General features: G+C 34.2%; 1 protein-coding gene and 1 non-coding gene across 2 annotated transcripts; both read left to right on the forward strand.

Annotated features, from left to right (window-relative positions):
• The first annotated feature begins 4,131 nt into the window (after positions 1-4,131).
• LOC139856565 (small nucleolar RNA R71) lies at positions 4,132-4,238 on the forward strand. The gene has a single exon (XR_011762038.1). It is a non-coding gene; the product is annotated as a small nucleolar RNA R71 (small nucleolar RNA).
• A 6,174-nt stretch (positions 4,239-10,412) lies between these two features.
• LOC139853992 (uncharacterized) lies at positions 10,413-11,344 on the forward strand. The gene is made up of 3 exons (XM_071843326.1): positions 10,413-10,678; positions 10,729-10,942; positions 11,060-11,344. The coding sequence occupies exons 1-3, from the start codon at positions 10,413-10,415 to the stop codon at positions 11,342-11,344; spliced, it is 765 nt and encodes a 254-aa protein (XP_071699427.1).
• The last annotated feature ends 12,628 nt before the right edge of the window (positions 11,345-23,972 follow it).

The following is a 23,972-nucleotide window of genomic DNA, read 5'->3' on the forward strand; positions in this document are numbered from 1 at the left end:
AGCTCAAAACTTATGATTTTGTGTCACCCATTTGCTAACCTTGCATTATATTAGGAAAGCACACGTCCAGTTTACTTGCTCCGTATATTACCTTTCGGTAAACTACCGTCCGGTTGTAAAGGAAAGCGATGAACAAGCAACTGTTAAGGCAATGTCTAATGACATGCAGATTTTCATGGTCTACAACGTGTCGGATGCAATTACTATCCTTTGTAGGAGAAATAGTAAAGATCACCCTATAATTTTTCGGTCTGGCACAAGGTCCTATCTTCGACCATGCTATGCAACCACCGTTCTTACGGTTGACACCCAATTTGGTTCAGGTGACCTAATGAATTCTAGGTGAATTCTTAGGATTTTACGTTCAATGGTAATGAACGCATTGAAAATAGGTTTTCAGAAAACAAATCGGTTTTAATTTGATCAAAATATTTTCTCGTTCAAGCTCGAGTTTAGATATCATTGAATTCCATGAGTTTGTAATTCTCAATCTTTAAAGTCAATCTCAAGGATTGAGTAATACCAGTCTTAAAAGCTGATTTTTAATCTTTAAGGAGATTATCCTTTCTGGGGGTCTGATTCATTAGTCTTATCAAGCTAATTTGTATGGCGCCCTCGCCATTTTACGAGACAGATCCTCTCATGGTTAGGATAAGTCTGACCACATGGCGACCCTGTTTGATGTTAAGGTCCATGGATTTCCTGCTGATTTTAGAGATGACTTTTCTAGATTTTTGTCAGCCTACAGCTGGTCTGGATGACAACTTCCTGACCTAAATTAAGAAGCGCGTGTCTTTTTTGGAAGACTTTACTTACTTTTAATGATGGAATTGATTCATCATGTAGATCCATCTTTTCATTCAAAAGTATTACAATAAACCGGGTAAAACTGATTAGTTTAGTTTAAAGCAAAAAGTACCTGCAATAATCTTGTACAAAAATATGTGATATATGTTAAAGAACTTGGTGCATTCTTCCCACACCTAGCTTTTATTCTTTGCCTTTTTATTCTCTTCTATTCCATTTTTAAATGAATTCAAGCGTTTTGGGTTGTTTCTCAATTTATGTCCTTTCCAAGATAACAATAATTTCGGTATTAACACCTAGTTTTATCGTTCATAAATATGTATAAATATGATTTTGAGTTCATTTAGTTGAAATTTTTTTTAAATTTTCACAAAATTTGGCAATTAAACCAAGTGTAAACCCGAGAGAATTTATAACCCTTCCCCACACTTGAGATCATGCAATGCCCTCATTTGCATGAAATCAGACTATAATTATAAATTCATGAGGGTGATTAGTGTAGAAAAATGATTAAAAATACTGAGTTTGTAATTACTAAGCTCGTCGAATGATAGATGGCGCGCCTCATCGTTCATTCCTTTTTTTGTAATTTCACATATGTTTTGCGTCTTATCGTCAAAATTAGTAGTTTTTGCTGAACTTAATGCCAGTCTTTGAAAGTGCGCTGTTTTACCCTGTTTTACATAAGATAAACTACAAACATACATATATATATATATATATATATATATATATATATATATATATATATATATATATATATATATATATATATATATATATATATATATATATATATATATATATATATATATATATATATATATATATATATATATATTATAAAACCTTTATTTATTAAAACAATTTAAATGAAAATTTTTTTAAAATTTTGTTTCCTTTTACTTTAGGTAGAGGTAGTTTCGGTACGTTTACCTAGTTCATCCCTCGACAAAATTTAAAAATTGTCATTTTAAAGCGATTGTTTTAAAAACAAAGATTTTCGGGTTTTTTAATTTTTTTGGCATACTTTAGATCAGTAATATTAAAAATAATGATAACAAAATTTTTCGCCCCGTCTTTGGGTAAAGCAATTTCGATTCTTTGATCTAGTCTTTAACTTACGACGAATTTTAGAAATCATTTTTTTAAACTTAATGAAATAAAGCAAATTTTTGTTTTTAAATTCACACAAAACATAAATTTAAAAAGCGTATTAATTTCATACAAAACCTACAAAACAAAAAATTCAGAATGGAGGGAGAAAACTAGTTCTTTAGTGTCTGCTAGTGGAAAATACCAATCGGATTCCATTCTCGGAACTACACGAGAACAGAACAACTAACTCTAGAAAGCATTTTCTTTTAGAACATTTGAATCTCCCCACACTTAGGTAGCTGTGGTGTCGAAATTGTGATTAACTTCATTGTCAATTTCTCTTAGACCATAATCAACTTGCATATATGTGACTTTTGCTTTAAGCCATTGGTCGGATTCCTGTGTAATATCCACAAATTCAAATAGTTTCGCCTTTTCTTTAGGCGATAGATTAGATACTAACTGGTTACATAACTTAAAGTTCCCCTTGTTTCTAGCATCACAAATCCGTTTAATAAGTTTCTTCATTGAACTGTTAATAACGGGGTCATTTAATTTTGTATCAACAACGGGGTTCTTTGTTATCAGGTCATCATTAGGTGTTACTTCATCTTCCCCATACTTAGGCGTTTTATTATTGTTAAGCACTACCGTTGAAGTTGGTAAATCAATATGGTTCTTACCAATAGTTTTTATTGGTTCAACGGTCTTGGTTGGTGGAGATTTAGACTTTTGACTCACAAAGGTGATTGATTTTTCATCATTACTAAGTGTCATTCTACCCTCTCTTACATCAAATAACACCCCGGTGGACGCTAAGAATGGTCGACCTAAAATTAGAGGAATGTTTGAGTCCTCTTCTATGTCAATGACAATAAATTCGACTAGAAAGGTTAAATTACCTACTTGAACGGGTAGGTTGTCAGCAATTCCAACTGGGTGCCTAATGGTTTTATCAAGGAGTCGAACACTCATTTTCATTGGACTTAGTTCACCTACTCCTAATCTCTTATATAATGAAAGAGGCATAACACTCACACTCGCACCTAAATCTACTAGTAAATCATACATGACACAATCATTAAGTAGACAAGGAACAAAAAAATCACCCGGATCACCCAACCTGGGTGGAAGTTTTGGTGGAACTGTCTTCACCGGGTTTACTTCTACGGTTTTTGTTTCTTGCACTTTCTTATTCTACTTCTTCTTTCCATAGGTATCACAAACTTTATTACCTATTACTTGCTCATACTCAACTCCTTTTCTTAGAAACGGGATGGGTGGTCTGTAGGGTGCTACCACTGGCTTTACATACTCGGGTGGTGGTGGTGGCATAACTTCTTCATTGTTACTCACATCTAAAACCTTCCCATCTTTTGGTACTGGTTTTTCAGAATTTGTTGACACCATATTAACATTCTCATTCTGAGGATTTACTTCAGTATCACTCGGTAGCTTTCCTTGTTCCCTCTCACTCATCAATCTAGCAAGAGTACCTACTTGTTTTTCTAGATTCAGAATGGAAGCTTGTTGAGTTCTAAATGACTGATCAAACCTCTCATTCGTTTGGGTTTGAGTTGCAATAAATTGTGTTTGAGATTCCATTAGCTTTGCCATCATTTCTTCCAGATTTGGCTTTTTCTCTTCGGTTTGTTGTGGTGGTTTATACAAGTCAGGTCTTTGTTGATTGAAAGTTTTGTTTTGAATTGGTTGGTTATTCGGACCTTGTTGGTTGTACGAGTTATTGTTGGGTCCATTTGGATTGTAAAGAATGTTTTGATTTCGATTGAAGTTTCGCCTTGGCGGTTGATAATTATTCTGATAATTATTTCCCGGCCTTTGGTTATGTAGGAAACATTCTCACGTTGTTCCATCATTTACTCAATGTGACAATCTTTCGTTAAGTGTGGTCCACCGCATTGCTCACAACTGATTCGTATTGCGTGAATATCTTTAGTCATCTTTTCCATTCGTCTGTCGAAAGCATCTATTTTTACGGAAACGGAATCAAAGTCATGGCTAGAATCGGCTCTAGCCGCTTTAGATGAACGAAAAATATCTTTTTATTGGTGCCACTCATGTGAGTGGGAGGCTGTGTTATCAATGATTTTGTGAGCTTCGGTTACGGTTTTCTTCATAATGGAACTTCCAGCTGCTGTGTCGATGTCTTCTCGTGTAGCAACGTCGATACCTTGGTAGAATATTTGTACTATTTGATAAGTGTCTAAACCGTGCTGAGGACATCCTCTCAACAACTTCCCGAATCTTGTCCATGCCTCATATAATGTTTCATTTGGCTTTTGCGCGAACCTAACAATTTCTCCTTGAAGTCTCACGGCTTTAGATGCCGGAAAGAATCTTTTGAGAATTTTCTCAACTAAAACATCTCATGTATCAATCGCCCATTCAGGTAACGATTCTAACCAATCTTTGGCTTCTCCCTTTAAAGTCCAGGGAAATAACATGAGATAGATCTGTTCATCCTCAACTTCTCTGATTTTAAATAGAGTACAGATCCTATTAAAGGTTATAAGATGTTTGTTTGGATCTTCTTTTGGCGTACCACTATATTGGCATTGATTAGTTACCATGTGTAGGATTTGTCATTTGATTTCAAAATCTGGCTCATTAACATCTGGCTTAATAATGGTGTGACCTTGGCCCGTGCGTGTGGCTCTCATTCGGTCTTCCATACTTAGAGGTTCAGTTACTTCCATAATTGAATTTGTTGAATACGAATCACTAGAAGATTCTGATTTAACGATTTGTGGTTTAGGATGAATGATTAGTGGTTCAGGATCTTGGAATTGTCCTTGAATATCCTTCGGGTTCTCAATTGTGAAGTCGGGTTCAAAAAATGGATTATCGGAAATTTGAATTGGAGTACTTGTTCGACTAGATGATGATTCTAAGGAAAAATCAACAGCGACAATATTGGCTAGATGTCTTGATCGGGTTATAGGTGGTGAACGTATGAAAGGTGGTGAACGTTTTGCTCGGTGCATTCACTGAATATCCTGTTAGTTATAAAAATAAAAATTATATAAGTTATCAAATTAATAGTTTTTTCTGATTTTTCCCACGTTTCGAATAGCCAATAGATGCAGCAGGTAGCCGGGACCCTTTAAATCGGAAGCCCACAACTCGCCACTAACAAATCCAACTATTACTACGAACCAGAAAATTTGGATGTCTATCAATTTAATCGCTTAAAATAATTTTTCGTCGAAATTTTGAAATAAAAATATATGACCTAAAAACTAGAGCGTAGAAATGAGATAGAAAAAGCGCGTCGAAAAATAAGAGTCGAAAAATAAACGTCGAAAAAAATAAAAGTCGAAAAACAAGCTAAAATTTGCGTCTAAAGGTATTAAAGCTTAAAAGGAATTCTAAACGGAAAACAGCAATAACTTAAAAATGCACTAAAATTTATAAACTGCGTCGCAAAATTCTGAAGCGCCTAAATCTTAATATAAAGAAAAAGCACTTAAGGGATTTTACGGCAAAGCCTAAAAATCTAGAAATATAAAATAACTACGGCAAAAACTAAGTTTAAAACTAATTACGAACGATAAATATACAAATTACGAATTAAACGATTAATAAGATACAAAAAGTAAAAATAAAATTAAAGTTATAAAAATACAATTTTTATAAAAATATTATTTTTATATTATTTTTATAAAATTACTAAATTTATATAATTAATAAAACTAATAAAAATTAAAATTAATTAAAACTAAACTAATTGTATAAAATTAAAACCCTAAATCTAATTAATTAATAATAATTATTAAAAACCCTACCGCGTAACTAATGTTTTAAGGTATCTGACCAGTCCAGTCAATCCATGCGGTAGCATGGGTTTCGTGCTGCTGGATCATGCGATCACATGACAGGTAGTCCAGGAATTCTTTGGGCTTTTAATCGGCTCGGCCCAACTTCTTTATATATTATTTGATTTTTATATTTTCTGATTAATTACAAAATATTTATATAAATTAAATTAAACTTATATTTTAAATCCAAAAATAAAAGTACTTGTTAAAATTATATAAAAATCTTAAAAAAAATATAATTTTTTTAATTTTTTTATTTTTTTAACACTTATTATAAATACAAATATTTTTATGAAATTAAAATTAAGAATTATATATTTTTAATATAGCGTGTTTCACTGAGTCCCCGGCAGCGGCGCCAAAAATTTGATGTGTGCAGCGGTGTATACGAAATAGATTATATTTTGTTACAAAATACTATTAAATACGATACAATTTACACAAGTTATTTATTTATTTATAGAATGGATATACCTAAACCTTGCTACAACAATTACAGGCAGTGTACCTAAACGTAGAGTAGTGTAGTTTTTAGTAAGTCCGGTTCGTTCCACGGGGAGCTAGCGATTACGTGCTATATTTTTAACAACTATATTTATACAAAATATATATAATTATATATAGTAATAATAATATATATAAAAGGGGGTTTTTACCATTTAATGATCGGTTTGTCGATTTTAAAAAAAGCATAAAGATAAATGACGATAATATAAATGACAGAATTTAAATTGCGATAAATTAAATTGCAGTAATTAAAATGACAGTAAATAAAGGTACGAGGAAATATGAAATAAAAGTATTAAGCTTATTTAAACTTCCGTAATTATGATGTTTGACGTTTTGATTTTAATTTATTACCATGGGTTAATTGTTCTTTGTCCTGTATTATTTGATACCTATTTGGTTTTTGTCCATAATAGTCCATCGGTCATAATTATAAAATGCTCGTCAAATTATCCTTATTCCCGAAGTCAAATATTCCAACTAAATAGGGATTTAAACTGTAACAAGGTTTTAATACTTTGTTAATAATTACACCAGGTTATCGACTGCGTGTAATCCAAGGTTTTAATACTTTGTTAACAATTACACCAATTACCCTTGTATGTAATCCACCCCTGTTTTAATTAGTCCATGATATATTAATTTATCCACTTGGCCAAAATGAAAAATCAATTACCCAATCCAATTGATTAATTAAATGATTGTAAATGATGTCGTATAAACGTCACTAAATAGGACATTCGTAATCAATTTAATAATTATTAGATTAACTAATTTGAAGATAGGTTTGACAGGTTCCAATGAGTTGTCATTCAATTAGACAATACCCCCTACCTATTAATAGTTAATAGTCCAATGTTCACAAGTGTCGGTCTTTTGTCCAAACCCAAATTATGGTACAAAATCCAATAACCCCATCTTAATATTTAGCCCAACATCACAATTACTTCGGCTCAAATAAGCATAATTATAACTTAGTTACGAGACATTAATTTAAAAAGGAAGAACATAGCTTACAGTGATTATTTATCGCGTAGCGTTACACGGACAGAGTTTCAACTTAAAACCCGTAAAACATTTCTTACAATAACCCAACTAAACCATAATTTATTATTAATCTTAATTATAATTATAATTAAAATTATAAATATATATTACATAGAGAGAAAGAAAGATTGAAAAAGGTGTACACAATTCGGCCGAAAACGTTGCAATTTATAGGACTTGGCCAGCTACAGCACCTCATGCGATCGTATGACTTTAGTGCTTCCTGGCCATGCGATCGCATGGCCAGCTGTAACAGCTCACTTTGAGTTTAAAACGTGGGCGGCTTTGATTTAATATATATATATATATATATATATATATATATATATATATATATATATATATATATATATATAATTTTATATAATTATATATATATATTATATTATATTCTTGTGCATAGTTGACTTGTAATTTTAGCTCCGTTGAGTCGTACATTTATGCCCGATTTATGTCACAGTTTCGGATTTTCGAACGTTCTTTCGTATGCTTAGATATCTTGTACTTTGCGTTTCGCGACTTGTACTCTTATCATTATTTAGATGATAATCATCAATAAATTGAACCACTTGGATTTTATCTTGTACATTTGAGCTTTTTGATCATTTGCGTCTTCAAATCTTCATTTGCGTCTTCAGTCTTCACACTTATTTATTTAAACGAATATTACTTGGAATTAGAACAATTGCAAATAAAAACTTTACATATTGGGTTGATATTGTGACTAAATATATGTTCATTTGGAGCACTATCATGTATAGAGATTTGTGAATCAGGTATTGTGAGTATAATATGGATATCCATTCACTTATCGGTTCTCCACAGTGTTCTTTTTATGCAGGTGATATACAGTGGCAGGCTGAAGTGATGTTTGACACTCGTGATAACTCTGATGTGTTGTATAAACTATTTTATAATATGGTTTATAAATAAGTAACACTTGTGTTTGTATTAACGTTATATATATTTTGTGTGTGTGTGTGTGTATATATATATATATATATATATATATATATATATATATATATATATATATATATATGTATATATATATATATATATATATGTATATATATATATACATATGACGTGTTTTAAAGTCTTCCTCTGTGAATAAAAAATGTACGGTGTTACAGGGATTATCCTTACGGATATGGTTACACAATGAAAAGTATAATGACCCATGCCATGCTTATGATTAGAATGTGTAGTGAGTCTGTGACCAGTGTAATGATTCTATGTAACTATATGTACACCCGGTGATTTCTATGTGACTACGTGTACACCCGGTGATACCGTCTTGATGTTTTCGGACGGAAGAGGTCAACCCTTTTTTTATGGTGTTTTTCTGAGGTAAGTGTTGGGTCCAAGTATTAATGATTGGTGGTATAGTTTAAATGACGAGTGGGTCACGTTAGAAGGACTATACCTGTGATCAGTAATAGAGACTATCGGTAAACTCTAGTTTGATCTGCTAGTAGTTAATGGCCCGTACAAGCCGCCGGTCCTCTTGTGATATTATGTGATTACTAACCAGTGACTTAAGTTGTGTTTGATGCTTATAGTGATGTCTATTTAGGTATTTACATTCACTTAGCGTTGTGCTAAATTTCCCATAGTGTTGTTTCCCTGCAGGTGACGTACAATATGTTTTGGGATGAGTGTGGTAGGGATTGAAGTCAAGTTTGACACACTTGATAACTCTGATGTTTTGTATAAACTGTTTTGTAATATGTTTGTAATTAAGTAACACATGTGTTTTCATTAACATATATAATGTATATATATATATATATATATATATATATATATATATATATATATATATATATATATATATATATGATGTGTCTTAAAGTCTTTCGCAGTGAATAAAAAAGTACGGTGTTACATCAGAGCGTAGTTTTGGCAGCATGTACACGCGAGTTTCATGTTCCTAAACCCTGAGTTGTGTCAAACATACAAGTGGGAGTTAGTGATAAGTACTAATGAATTATCTAATAAACTTTTGTGAGATGATGTGATTAGACAGGTACTGCTGACGAAAAAAGAAATGAGGGTGTCCCTCTGAACCCTCGACTCAGAATCTTCAGAGAATCTTTAAAGGAGCTTATTGCAGAGCAAGATCAAGCTGAATATGTTTTTGAATTGGAAACTAAGTTAAAAGAATATAAGGATAGAGTGAAGATATTAGAACAACAGTAGAGGCATTTTGTTAATGCAACAAGTAATCCTAAAAGTGGTGAACCCCAAGTACCTCCAGGGTTTACAATACCCTAGTATGTCAGTGACAGTGGTAAATACCTCTCAACCATCACAAAATCAGTGTGAAGTGCCACCGCAAGTACAATATCAGTATCCACCATACCCTCCTCAATTTCAATATCCTTATCTGAATTCAATGATGAATCCCTTGCAGAATCTTATGTTTCAACAACCTATAGTTGAAATAAAGAAGAAGTGCACATTTAAGCAATTTCTCGATTGCAAGCCTCCCGAATATTTCGTTCAGTTTGATCCAGTATTGATAATGAATTGGTTACGAGAATTTGGTCGGGCGCTTGAGGCCTTTTAATGTGAACCTAAATTAAGAGTGGTCTATGCCATTAGACTTTTAAAGAATAGAGCTTTAGTGTTGTGGGATTTGATAATAGCTCCTTTGTCTAAGGAACAACTCAACCAAGTTACTTGGAAACAATTTTCTGCAAAGGTTTGTGAACAATATTGTATGACGTACGATATTAACCAATTGAAGCAAGAGTTTATGGAAATGAAGATGGTGGGGAATATGACAGTGGATGAAGTTTTTGAACATTTTATGGATAAGATGAGATTCGCTCATAAGTGGGTTCCCAATGAGCAGTCTCGAGTGCAATGCTTTGTGGAAATTTTAAAGCCTGAGTACCAAACAATCGCTAGATTTGCTACTTCTAGCCAAGGTATATCAGTGTCAAGTGGTCAAAGAACATGGTATAGAACTTGTAAATCTTTGCACAGTGGGCAATGTTCAGCATTAACGAAATGATGTTTACATTGTGGTACATTGGGACATGAGCTTCAAGATTGTTCATTCAAGAATAATGTGCATTGGAAGTTTCAGAAAGAAGGTCATAGATGTGCAGAGTGTCCGTCTGCAAGGAAAGTGTATTCCGGGGTAGGGTTAGGGTCAGGGGTATGTGCACTATCAGCCGGAGGATCTTCTGCTACCTCCACGAGCAGAAACAAAAGAATCCTCCACCACCTAAAGCAAGAGCCTTCCAAATGTCAGTAGAAGCTGCTACTGATACTAATGATGCAATCACCGGTATGTTTTTAAGAAATGTCGTGCAGGCTCGTATGTTATTTGATTCTGGAGCAAATCGCTCATTTATGTCAACTATGTTCTGTACAAATTGAATGTGCCTGTTAATGTGATTACTGAACCTTTAAGTGTTGATATGGGTGACAGTAGAATGGTTCGAGTCACATTGTGTGTGTCTGGAGCTACCATTGATATTAAGGGTAGTCTATTTCTTGTGACTTTCCTAGTGATGCGTATACCTAGTTTCGATGTAGTGCTAGGCATGGATTGGCTAAGTAACCATAAGGCTAGTATTAAGTGCCATAAAAAGATCATATCTTTTCCTTTGACTGATGGGAGACGGGTTATAGCTCGAGGAGAATGTGGCGGGTTCTGTTGTCCTCTTATCTCAATGTTGAAAGCCCGGAAATCCTTAACCAAGTGATGTGATTCCTTCCTAGACTATTTGATCGACGTGAAGAAAGAAAAAAAGGTAGTGTCTGATATCCCTGTGGTGTCTGAATATTCGGAAGTGTGTCCAGATGATCTACCATTCTTAGCGTCGATTAGAGAAGTAGAGTATAAAACTGACCTAGTGATAGGGGCTACTCCAGTTGCTAAAGCTCCGTATAGGTTAGGTCTATCTAAGATACATGAAATGATGTCTCAAATTCAAGAACTGTTGGACCACGGGTTTATTCGTCCGAGTTCTTCGCCATGGGGTGCACTAGTGTTGTTCGTGAAAAAGAAAGACGTGGCATTCTGAATGTGTATTGATTATCCGCAATTGAACAAAAAAACAATGAAGAATAAGTATCCTCTTCCGAGGATAGATGATTTATTCGATCAGCTTCAAGGAGCTTCGTTCTTTTAGAAAATTGATTTGCGTTCCGGGTATCATCATGTTCATGTTGCTGAATCTGATATTCCAAAAACAACATTTCGTACTAGGTACGGTCATTATGAGTTTCTAGTAATGCCGTTTGGGTTAACGAATGCGCCAGCAAATTTCATGGATTTGATTAATCGAGTGTGTCGATAGTTTCTCGATAAATTTGTGATAGAATTCATTGATGACATATTGATTTATTCGAAAACCAAATCTGTACATACAGAGCATTTGTGCCAAGTGTTAGAACTTTTGAAACGTGAGAAACTCTATGTGAATTTTCCTAAGTGTGAGTTCTGGTTACGTAAGGTTCAATTTTTGGGTCATATTATCTGTGCCGAAGGTATTAAAGTCGATCCATCTAAAATTGAGGCTACGATGAATTGGAATTCACCAAAGAATTCGAAAGAGGTCAAGAGTTTCCTAGGATTTGGCGGTTACTACCGACGGTTTATTAAAGATCTTTTAAAGATCGCAGCCCCTTGATGAAACTAACTAGAAAAGATGTGTCTTTTCAATGGAGTGTTGAACAGGAAACTGCGTTCCAAACTTTGAAACAATTTTCGAGTTAAGCTCTAGTGTTAGCCCTACCTGAAGGATCAAACGATTTTGTGGTGTATTATGATGCGCCATTATCCGGTTTAGGTTGTGTATTGATGCAAAGAGAATGTGTAATTGCATATGCTTCTCAACAGTTGAAACCCAATGAAAAGAATTATCCAGCACAAGACTTAGAAATGTCTGTGGTGGTTTTTGAATTGAAATTGTGGAGGCATTATCTATATGGTACATGTTAGGACCCCGAAGTTGTATAGTGTTAATGTGAATTAAGCTTTAAATGAAGGTTCCTTTTAAGAGGGCTATATAAGGAACCTAAGTAGTCCTAATTAGATAGCCATTGTATTGTAACCGAGTTCTAGAAGCTGTGGAATGTAATTTTACCGATTCTCTCTCATACCGAGTCTTCTTCCTATATACCGAATCTCACTCTATCTTATCTTTTCTCTTAATCTCAACATGACCTGACCTATCATTTGGTATCAGAGCTTCCAGGAAGTGATTCTACATCACAATATCGATCTAGAGATTGTAGATTACAGAATCTGAATACTCTCGGTAAAATGAATCACATTCGGTATTATCGAATTTGATAATCTGACGTTCAGATTCTTGTGATAAGTTCAGCGAAGGTGTACTAGGTTTATTAGAAAGAGTTTCGATCATCATTACAGCTTATTAACTTCAATTATGGAGAATCAAGTTGATTTTTAGAGTTTGTGGCTAAAACTCTCGGTATTGCTTAATTCAAGCTTGATTCTGGTGTTTTGTGAAGATTTAAAGATTCAGTTGTGTTCGTGAGGTGTTAAATCACATTTCTGTCGGTTCAATTTCTTCAATTCTTCAAGTTTTGAAGATTTGATCAACACTCGGTATCGTAACTGTCATACTGAATCTGCTTCATTACTGGAAATTCATCTTAAGTGTTGCAAATTGTGGTGTGTTTGTGATTCTATCACATTCAGTTTGATCATACGCAGCTAATTGGGGTGGTTTGAGAAAGGATTCTATTATATTTCTAAGTTTTAGACTTAGACTCGGTATTGTCAACTGCTACAGTTGACATTCGGTATCCTGAATCTTCGGTATCATTGATATTCTGTTTATTACTAAATTGTTTTCTTGTGCAGCAAGGTTACCAAATCTAATTCAAGGGAATTTAATTGAGTTTACACATAATATTTTACAGAATTTGACTACCGAGTCATTTACTGAATCAGAATCTCGGTTTCACTTAATTCTTTGGTTTTAAGTATTCTGAGGCTTCAAGTTGTGTGGTGTCATAACCCGACCTTAACCATAAGGACGAATACAATAACATATGATTTCATCGTGAGGTATTGACCTCTATATGCGACATTTTTCAAAAACTGCATTCGTTTTTACAATACAAACCATAGCTTTTATTACAAATACAAGGTTTAAACAACTTAATAATGATTATCGTTTAGCGATAATCTTAGACTTACAAACTTTACATGTGATAATAACAATACGACCTCCAACATATTTTACATTACAAATCCTCCGATATGCAGTTTTATTTTTGACACAAATATGCATACTCAAGATCTTGCTTAAATTCAACATGTTGCAGCGGAAGCTTTTAGTTATCACCTGAGAATAAACATGCTTAAAACGTCAACATAAAGTTGGTGAGATATAGGTTTAATGCCGGCAGCGTCATAAATATAGACCACAAGATTTCATATATAAACGTTTTAATAAAAATATTCTAAGTTGTTGAGCACTTGATAACCATACTTAACATTTAATCAACGTCGCATATTCCCTTTATTATGAAATCTTACTACACCGTACCAAGTGTAGTCACCGAAACGAAGTACTGTGCAACCGTTGAATACTGGTCGTCCAGTCCGGTTGGGGTTGTCAGGCCCGATAGATCTATCAACAGGATTCGTGTTTACAATACCTCATGTAAATAATAGTTACCAAGTTACAGGGAAGTATGCCAGTGGTACAACTCAACGTAGAATATATATTTTTAATCACTTGTGTCCATAACGTAAATCATAAAATGCATGTATTCTCATCCCGAAATATTTAGAGTTTAAAAGTGGGACTATATACTCACTTTTGCCTTGAAGGTATTTATCACGACTTGGTCTCCGATAGATATCACGAACCTAACCATATATATAATATATCAACATATTTTCTTTTTAAGTAATCGTTATATATATATATATACTTTTAATACTTTTAATATTTTCTTAGTCCGTAGTTAGCAGTCCGATGTTAGTGGTCCACAATTAGTTGCTCAATAAAATAAATAAAGACCCCATAGTATTCGTATTGATCAGAATTAATCTTGACCCATGGTACCATGTTGTCAAATGACGTGTTGCGTACATAAAGTACCGTGTTGTCAAATGACGTGTTGCGTACAATCATGAGGTCTTATGATTAATCTTCTCGTGTTGTTTACGGGTGGTCCTGAAATATATAAAATCAAATCATAAATAAATATATATTAAATATTATGTTAATTAGCCAAGATATGATTAATCCGATTTTGTCATAATATAATATATTACAGGTCTTGAAGTGTCTTTTTAAAAATCAAATTAGAAGGAACTATTTAGTTTGCGAACAAGTTTGAAATCACTCAAACTATGTTCTTGTTGTTAAAATTTTACAACACAAAATAAGATAGCTATATAAATATGAATCGAATAAGGTTATGAATAAGATTACTACCTCAAGTTACTTGGACAAAGCTACTGGAAAAGGTAAGAAAAATCTTGGAATCAAAAGAGTGGTGGAGTGGGATTGAAAGATTGGAAGTAATCTCCTTGAAATCGGATGACTATATTGATACGTTCTTGAGTAGGTAAATGAAGAGAGATTAGGGAGTGAATTAACTTAAAAGAAAATTGGAAATAAAATTGTATGTGTGTGTGCACAAAATAGCATGATTATGGGATGGATATATAGGAGATTTAGTTTGTTTTCTTGCACTAAAGTCACACATGAGGTTAAATGACTGGTTCCCACATGTAACATCATGTCTAGTGGCTGATCATTGAAGTTTATTGTTGGTATATACCAATAGTAAATACGTATAGAAGCTGGGTATGATACTGTTACATATACCCTAGATATACTTGTAGAAATTTTGAGGAATCGGAACGAGAATTCAAATATGGACGGGTTTATAACTGTAAAAGATGCTCAAAACTGGGCTTTTATTTTTGGGTCAAACCGGGCCAAAATAAAATTTTAAGACATTTTTAATAAAGCAATGTTAGCCCAAAAAAAAATTTCCAAGCTGACCTGGTAGCTTGACCCCAGCCAGGGGCTCTGCCCCTTGGACCCCGCCAGGGGTTGCCACCCCTTGGACCCCGCTTATCGGGGGCGCTGCCCCCGAACCCCCGTCATAATCAAGATAAGTTCAAACAAGTGTGCACTCCACACTTCCCCAAACTTGTTCGATATTTATCAAGATTATTTTGGTTACAAATTAATCCCATTACACTTAAATCATATTGGTGACATAGATCACCAACACAATAATATATATGTCAAAGAACGTTACATATAGTTATCGTTTTGAAAACTTAAGTTAGTGGTCTCAAAGTATACTTATAACTCATTGTTGTTAGTTCACAATGAAATGTTAAACCATCCTTAAATCATGTTAAATATGTATAGATATGTACATATACATAATCGTATAATTATCGTGTGTTATATAGTTCGTGATATCATCGGTCAAATTGGACGGTCAAACGTTGTGTGAAACTCTTTTCAAAAACATAAGTCTCAACAGTTTGGATTGCTTATCATGTTGGTAAGGTTTATTTTATGTAAATATTAATCTCATAAGTATAAAACGATCGGAAAAATCCGGGTCGTTACAGTACCTACCCGTTAAATAAAGTTCGTCCCGAAATTTTAAAGTTGTACCTATTTTGCGTTCTCGGGAAACAAATGTGGGTACTTTTGTTTCATCTGATCCTCTCGTTCCCAAGTAAACTCGGGACCTCTTCGAGCATTCCAACGAACCTTGACGATTGGTATGTTGCTCTGCTTGAGTTGTTTAACTTCACGGTCAATGATTTCGACTGGTTCTTCTATGAATTGTAGTTTCTCGTCGACTTGGATTTCTTCAAGAGGAATGGTGAGATCTTCCTTTGCAAGACATTTCTTGAGGTTTGAGACGTGAAATGTATTATGTACTCCGGCGAGTTGTTGCGGTAACTCGAGTCGATAAGCTACCGGTCCAATGTGTTCGATGATCTTGAACGGGCCTACATACCTTGGGTTCAGTTTACCCCTTTTACCGAAACGTATTACACCTTTCCAAGGTGACACCTTTAACATAACCATGTCACCGATCTGAAACTCTAATTGTTTCCTTCGGACATCGGCGTAGCTCTTTTGGCGACTACGGGCTGTTTTCAATCTCTCCTTAATTTGTACTATCTTCTCAGTCATTTCGTGTATGATCTCGGGACCAGTTAATTGTCGATCTCCTACTCCATTCCAACAGATAGGGGATCTACACTTCCTTCCATACAGTGCTTCGAATGGTGCAGCTTTAATGCTCGCATGATAACTGTTATTATACGAGAATTCTGCTAATGGTAGATATTTATCCCATCCGTTTCCAAAATCGATCACACATGCCCTGAGCATGTCTTCAAGAGTCTGAATTGTTCTTTCACTCTGCCCGTCAGTTTGTGGATGATATGCGGTGCTCATATCCAAACGAGTTCCTAGGGCCTCCTGTAATGATTGCCAGAACTTTGATGTAAATCTACTATCACGATCGGATATAATGGAAATAGGTATTCCATGCCTTGAAACAATTTCCTTTATGTATAATCGTAATAGTTTCTCCATTCTATCCGTTTCCTTTATAGGCAAGAAATGTGCAGATTTGGTGAGACGATCAACTATTACCCAAATGGTGTCATAACCACAGGCAGTCTTAGGTAACTTTGTGATGAAATCCATGGTAATACCGTCCCATTTCCATTCTGGGATTTCTGTTTGTTGAAGTAACCCTGACGTCTTCTGGTGTTTTGCTTTAACTTTAGAACAAGTTAAACATTCCCCAACATATGTTGCAACGTTTGTCTTTAAATTAGGCCACCAATAATGCGTCTTAAGATCTTGGTACATCTTTCCAACTCCAGGATGTATCGAGTATCTTGTCTTGTGCGCCTCATTCAATATCAACTTCCTTAATCCACCCAACTTCGGTACCCAAATACGGTTTGCAAAATATCGAATTCCGTCTTCTCGTATAACGAGTTGCTTCTCATACTTCTTCATTATTTCATTTCCTATGTTTTCTTTAGTAAGAGCTTCTCGTTGAGCCTCTTTGATTTGTGAGTTAAGATTCATGCGAATTTTTATGTTCATCGCTCGTACTCGAATTGGTTCCCGTTCCTTTCTGCTTAAAGCGTCGGCCACTACATTCGCTTTCCCGAGATGATAGCGAATCTCACAATCGTAGTCGTTTATCAGCTCGACCCACCTACGTTGCCTCATGTTCAGCTGTTTCTGGTCGAAAATATGTTGAAGGCTTTTATGATCAGTAAACACAGTGCATTTAACTCCATATAAATAGTGTCTCCATATCTTCAACAGTTTGGATTGCTTATCATGTTGGTAAGGTTTATTTTATGTAAATATTAATCTCATAAGTATAAAACGATCGGAAAAATCCGGGTCGTTACATGTGGTTACCGAATCCATACCGAATTTGAGTGTGTTACTTGTGATTCTTATCAGTTTCTGATACAGAATCTGGTTTACCGAATGGTTACCGAATCTGCTACAGTACCGAACCACTTGCCGAATCTACTACTGTACCGAATCTTTTACCGAATCTGACATTCTTGTTAGATTTTATACTGAACCCTGATCATTGATTGTGTTTAATACCGAATCTATACCGAATCTACCTCAAATTAAGATGTCTACACAAGATACTCTTATCATTGGATCAGATTCCCGACCTCCAGTGTTGTTTGATGGCAAGTACACTCAGTGGCTTCATCGTATTACTCAGTACATAGACTATAAGGGTGAGAAAGCTAAACATATTTGGGCTTCTCTGAGAGATGGTCCAGTTGTTGATTTCCATCTGGATACTGGTATGCCAATTCCAGTCTATGAACTTTCTGGTGATAAACGTGAAAGAGCTCAGGGTGACATAGAGGCTAAGAATATTGTCATGCAAGCTATCCCATATGAGCTATTTGAAAATGTTGATAGAAACACTACTGCAAAAGATATATGGGATGAGATCAAACGACAACAAGAAGGTTATGACATGTCAGACGTTACTAAATTGAATAAGGCTTTGGGATTGTATGAAGATTTCAAGCAGGAACCAGAAGAACTACTCAAGGATACCTATCATCATTTCAATGGTGTTCTTAATGAGTTGAAAAGGTGTAAGATTGTAAAAGTACATGCTGAAGTCAACATGAAATTCCTCAAAAAGCTCAATGCTGATTGGCTTCCTTATGGAACCATTGTTCGATCTACCAAAGAGATTGACAAGTTGACTATTCATGAGCTTGTTGGAGTTCTTATGCATTACCAACCTGAGGTGTCTAAACTTCAAGAAGGAAGGAAAGAGTCTTCTCCGGGCGATCCTCTTGCCCTAATTACCAAAAAGAAGAGCAAATCTTTTACGACTTCCAAAAGCTTGTCCAAGAAAGTGCTTGTTGAAGAATCAACTGATTCTGAAGAGTTAAATCTTTCTGATGTTGATGATTCACACCTTAAGTTAGTCAAGATGGCAGCCATGTTCACAAACGCCTTGAACAAACACAAGTTTAAAGGCAAATCAAGCAATCAACGCAAACACTCATCATCTTCCTCGTACTACAAGAAAGCTGATCAATCCAAACAACAACGTGCTGATGATTCTAAGAAGAAAGATTCAATCTATTTTAATTGTGGCAAAGCTGGTCATTACTCTCGTGAGTGCAATATGCCTAAGAAGAAGGACACAGCTTACTACAAGAAGAAAATGTTGATGGCTAAGATTGTGGAAACTGGGGGAGAGCTGAAACCGGTTGATGATACTTGGTTTAACTGGACTGATGATTCAGACTCAGAGGTGGAACATGCAAATGTTTGCAAGGTGACTAAGCTCATCAAAGCTAAGGAAGCATTGGAGAATTCTGACTCAACATCTGACGATGATGAGGTACAATCAACTGAAATCTCCCCTGATTTTATAAAAATGCAAAATGACTTGATGATGAATCTGGTCTCAATGTCAAAAGAAGTTAAAGGCTTAAAATCTAAAAACAAGGTTTTAAAAGATAAAATCAAACTTTCTGAGACCAAACCATCTTCATCCAAATTACAATCGGAATTGCAAAAGTTGACCGTCCAACTCAGCTCATCGGAATCTGAGTTGGAAGATCTTAAAAAGACAATTCATCCGATTAAAGTCGAACGAACTGATTATCGTTTAAAATCTGAACGACTTGCAGAAAAAGTTCAATTCTTAGAAAAAGATCTTTCTGATTTAAAAAACCAACATGAACCCACACTTTCAAAGCTGAACAAGAAAATTATTCATTTGGAAAACGAAATAATTGAAAAAGACACTGAAATCTCTTCGTTGTCAAAAGAGTCTGTTCTAATGAAAGCTCAACTTGCTCGATATGAGGAAAAACTCTATCGAACAAAGCAATCCAAAGCTATCATGGATATGGAACTTTCAAAACAAACGATTTTCATGAATAGACCAAAAACGATTCATGGTGAAAAGTGGGGGTTGGGTTTTGAAGATCCTAAGATCTTAGATGGAGCTTCCAAAAAGATTCCAGGATTATATCATTCTGATTACTTTCAAGCTGGTTTGCCATCGCATTTTGTGCATTCTTCTGATGTTGATTTTGATGATATTATTGTTAATCGTAAATCTAAAAAATACCATCAAATTAGCTTAATGTATGAGAAAATTAATGCAAAAATGGGTAAATCAAATCCTAATTTCTTGAAGGAACTTGTTGAAACTGAAAAGAATGTGAAATGTGCTAATTGATGTTATGCGAGGTGTATATAAAATAGTTATTAATTTTAGCAGAAAACACTATTAAATACGATACAATTTTACACAAGATATTTATTTATTTATAGAATGGATATACTTAAACCTTGCTACAACACTTATAGGCAGTGTACCTAATCGTACAGTAGTGTAGTTTTTAGTAAGTCCGGTTCGTTCCACAGGGAAATCTTTAAACAAAGCTCAACGCTATATTAGTTTACTTTTATAAAAATACAAATATATATATAAGTAATATTATTATTATAAAGGGGGGTTTTTACCGTTTAATGACCGGTTTGTCGATTTCAAGATTTTAGTCGCAGTTAAAACCTAATGTAAAATATAAAATAAATACAAGACTTAAATTAAAGCGTAAAGTAAATAACGATAATGAAATTGCGAATAATAAAAATGCGATAAAATAAAATTGCGATAATTAAAAAGTACGATAATTAAAAGTGCGATTAAATAACAATAAATAAAAGTGCGATAATTAGAAGTGCAATTAAATATAAAATAAAGGAAATTAAATATGAAATAAAAGAATTATGCTTATTTAAACTTCCGTAATCATGATGTTTGACGTGTTGATTTTAGTTTTATGCCCATGGGTTAATTGTCCTTTGTCCTGGATTATTTAATATGTCCGTCTGGTTTTTGTCCATAACAGTCCATCAGTCATAAATATAAAGTGCGAGTGTCCTCATCAAATTATTCTTATACCCGAAGTTAAATATTCCAACTAATTGGGGATTCGAATTGTAACAAGGTTTTAATACTTTGTTTAATGAATACACCAGGTTATCGACTGCGTGTAAACCAAGGTTTTACTACTTTGTTAACAATTACACCAATTACCCTTGAATGTAATTTCACCCCTGTTTTAATTATTCTAGTGGCTATTAATCCATTCCCGTGTCCGGTTAAATGAACGATTATTCGTACATATAAATACCCCGCCCATCGTGTCCGATCGAGTGTATATGGTAATTTATAGGGACGCCCAATTGTAAATCTTTATATTAACATTAACAAACTTTCATTTAGTTAAAAAAATATAAAGCCCATTAATAGCCCATAGTCTAATTTCCACAAGTGTCGTTCTTTTATCCAAACCTCAATTATGGTACAAAGCCCAATTACCCAATTTTAGTAATTAGCCCAACATCATGATTACTTCGTTTTAAATAAGCATAATAATAACTTAGCTACGAGACATTAATGTAAAAAGGTTGAACATAACTTACAATGATTAAAAATAGCGTAGCGTTACACGGACAGAATTTCGACTTACACCCTTACAACATTCGCTAACATACCCTTATTATTAGAATTAAAATTAAAATTAAAATATAAATTATATATATATATATATAAGTTTTACGTATGATAAGAAGAGAAAAAGATATGAAATTTGATCAGAATTCGGTTTGCTTTATAGCCAGAGTTGAATTTTGGGGCTCCGCGACTCGCGGCAAAATGCTCTTCAAACTCCGCGAGTCGCGGAGATAGTATTTACAGCTCAGTCCTTGGAGTTTTCTCTGCCGACGGTTTTTTATATATATATATATAATATATATATAATTAATATAATTAATTATATATTATATTATATTTATATACATAGTTAACTTGTAATTTTTAGTCCGTTGCGTCGAGCGTTAAGAGTTGACTCTGGTCCCGGTTCCGGATTTTCGAACGTCCTCGCGTACAATTTAATATCTTGTACTTTGCGTTTTGAATCTTGTACTCTTGTGATTTCGAGACGTTTTTTATCAATAATTGGAACCTTTTTGATTGTCTTTTGTACTTTTGAGCTTTTTGGTCGTTTGCGTCTTCAAATCGTCGAATCTGTCTTTTGTCTTCACCTTTTATTATTTAAACGAATATCACTTGTAAATAGAACAATTGCAACTAAAAGCTTGTCTTTCTTGAGGAATAATGCTATGAAATATATGTTCGTTTTTAGCATTATCAAATATTCCCACACTTGAGCGTTGCTTGTCCTCAAGCAATATTGTCTTGAAATACTAGAATCACTTCTTTATTCTTCACACTTTGTACATCAGTGATTTCTATACGGCGGTATAAACAATGGTAGTAACGATATGGTTTACAGTCCCACATGACTATAAAAATTTAGATCCATTAAGGAAATTGGATCTTTATGAAAACATTTGATCTTTTGAAAATTAAATCTAGTTTTTGGGCTAGATAAGTTTTCCGGAATAACCCTTTACCGGTGTTTGCAAAATATTTTTGTGGGTTTGGTGGGTTTCAGATTTGAAAATTTTAGCTCAAACTTGCGGTTTTGTGTCACCCACTTGCTAACCTTGTATTTGGAAAGCAACACGTCCAGTTTACTTGTTCCGTATATTACCTTTCGGCAAACTACCGTCCGGTTGTAAAGGAAAGCGTTGAACAAGCAACTGTTAAGGCAATGTCCCGTGACATGCTTTTGATTATGGTCTATAACGTGTCGGACGCAATTACTATCCTTGGTAGGAGCAATAGTAAAGCTCACCCTTATAATTTTTCGGTCTGGCACAAGGTCCTGTCTTTGACCACTATGCAACCACCGTTCTTACGGTTGACACCCGATTTGGTTCAGGTGACCTAATGAATTCCAGGTGAATTCCTAGGATTTTACGTTCAATGGTAATGAACGTATTGAAAATAGGGTTTTCATAAAACAAATCGGTTTGTAATTTTGATCAAAATATTTTCTCGTTTAAGCTCAAGTTTAGATATCATTGAATTCCATGAGTTTGAATTCTCAATCTTTAAGGTCAATCTCTAGGATTGAGTAATATCAGTCTTAAAAGCTGATTTTTAATCTTTAAGGAGATTATCCTTTCTGGGGATCGGATTCATTAGTCTTATCCAGCTAATTTGCATGGTGCCCCCCCATTGTACGAGATAAATCCTTCTCATGGTTAGGATAAATCTGACCACTTGGCGACCCTGTTTAATGCTGAGGTCCGTGGATTTCCTGCTGATTTTAGTCATGACTTTTCTAGATTTTTCGTCAACCTACAGCTGGTCTGAACGACAACTTCATGACCTAAATCAAGAAGCGCGTTTCTTTTTAGGAAGACTTTACTTCCTTTTAATGATGGAATTGATTCATCGTGTAGATCCATCTTTTCTTTTCTTTCATTGGGTAAAACAGTTTAGTTTAGTCCAAAGCAAAAGTATTTTCAGTTATTTGTTACAGATATATGTGACATATGTTTAAAATAACTTGGTAAATTTTCCCACACTTGGCTTTTATTTTCCTTTTTATCGTCCTCTATTCCATTTTAAATGAATTTTAACATTTTAGTTTGTTTCTCAATTTATGTCCTTTCCGAGGTAACAATAATTTCGGTGTTAAAACCTAGTTTTATCGTTCATAAATATGTATAAACATGATTTTGAATTCATTTAATTGAAAATTTTGAAAAATTTTACTAGAATTGGGTAGTCAGTATATAAGACTAGGGCTGTTCTTTTTTTATCAGAGAGCACTAGATTCTAATACAACTACTGCTTTACTAGTATTTTTAATGGTAACCAAGTGTTTAATATAAAAAAATTTTAAAATCCGAAAGAATTTAACCCCTTCCCACACTTAAGATCTTGCAATGCCCTCATTTGCAAGAAATCAGTAACAATTTAAATTATTGAGGGTGATTTGTGTGAAAATGATTAAATTTTTACCAAAGTTTCCAAATATATTGGCGTTTGTTTGCTGAATGATAAATGGTGCACATCATTTGTTCATTCCGTCTTGTTGTTATTTCACATATATTTTGCATCTTGTCGTCAAAATTAGTTGCTTTTGCTGAACTTAATGCCAGTCTTTGAAAATGCGTTGTTTTACCCTGTTGTGTACATAAGATAAACTGCAAA

Source organism: Rutidosis leptorrhynchoides, chromosome 6, assembly GCF_046630445.1.
Source record: "Rutidosis leptorrhynchoides isolate AG116_Rl617_1_P2 chromosome 6, CSIRO_AGI_Rlap_v1, whole genome shotgun sequence".
Classification (NCBI taxonomy): domain Eukaryota; kingdom Viridiplantae; phylum Streptophyta; class Magnoliopsida; order Asterales; family Asteraceae; genus Rutidosis; species Rutidosis leptorrhynchoides.

Excerpts from the sequence above, each read along its gene's own strand:
- LOC139853992 (XM_071843326.1), top strand. The coding sequence starts at position 10,413 with ATGTGCAGAGTGTCCGTCTGCAAGGAAAGTGTATTCCGGGGTAGGGTT. Across the intron at positions 10,679-10,728 it reads CGCTCATTTATGTCAACTAT|TGTTGATATGGGTGACAGTA; the intron begins GTTCTGTACAAA and ends TGAACCTTTAAG. Across the intron at positions 10,943-11,059 it reads CTTTGACTGATGGGAGACGG|AAAGAAAAAAAGGTAGTGTC; the intron begins GTTATAGCTCGA and ends ATCGACGTGAAG.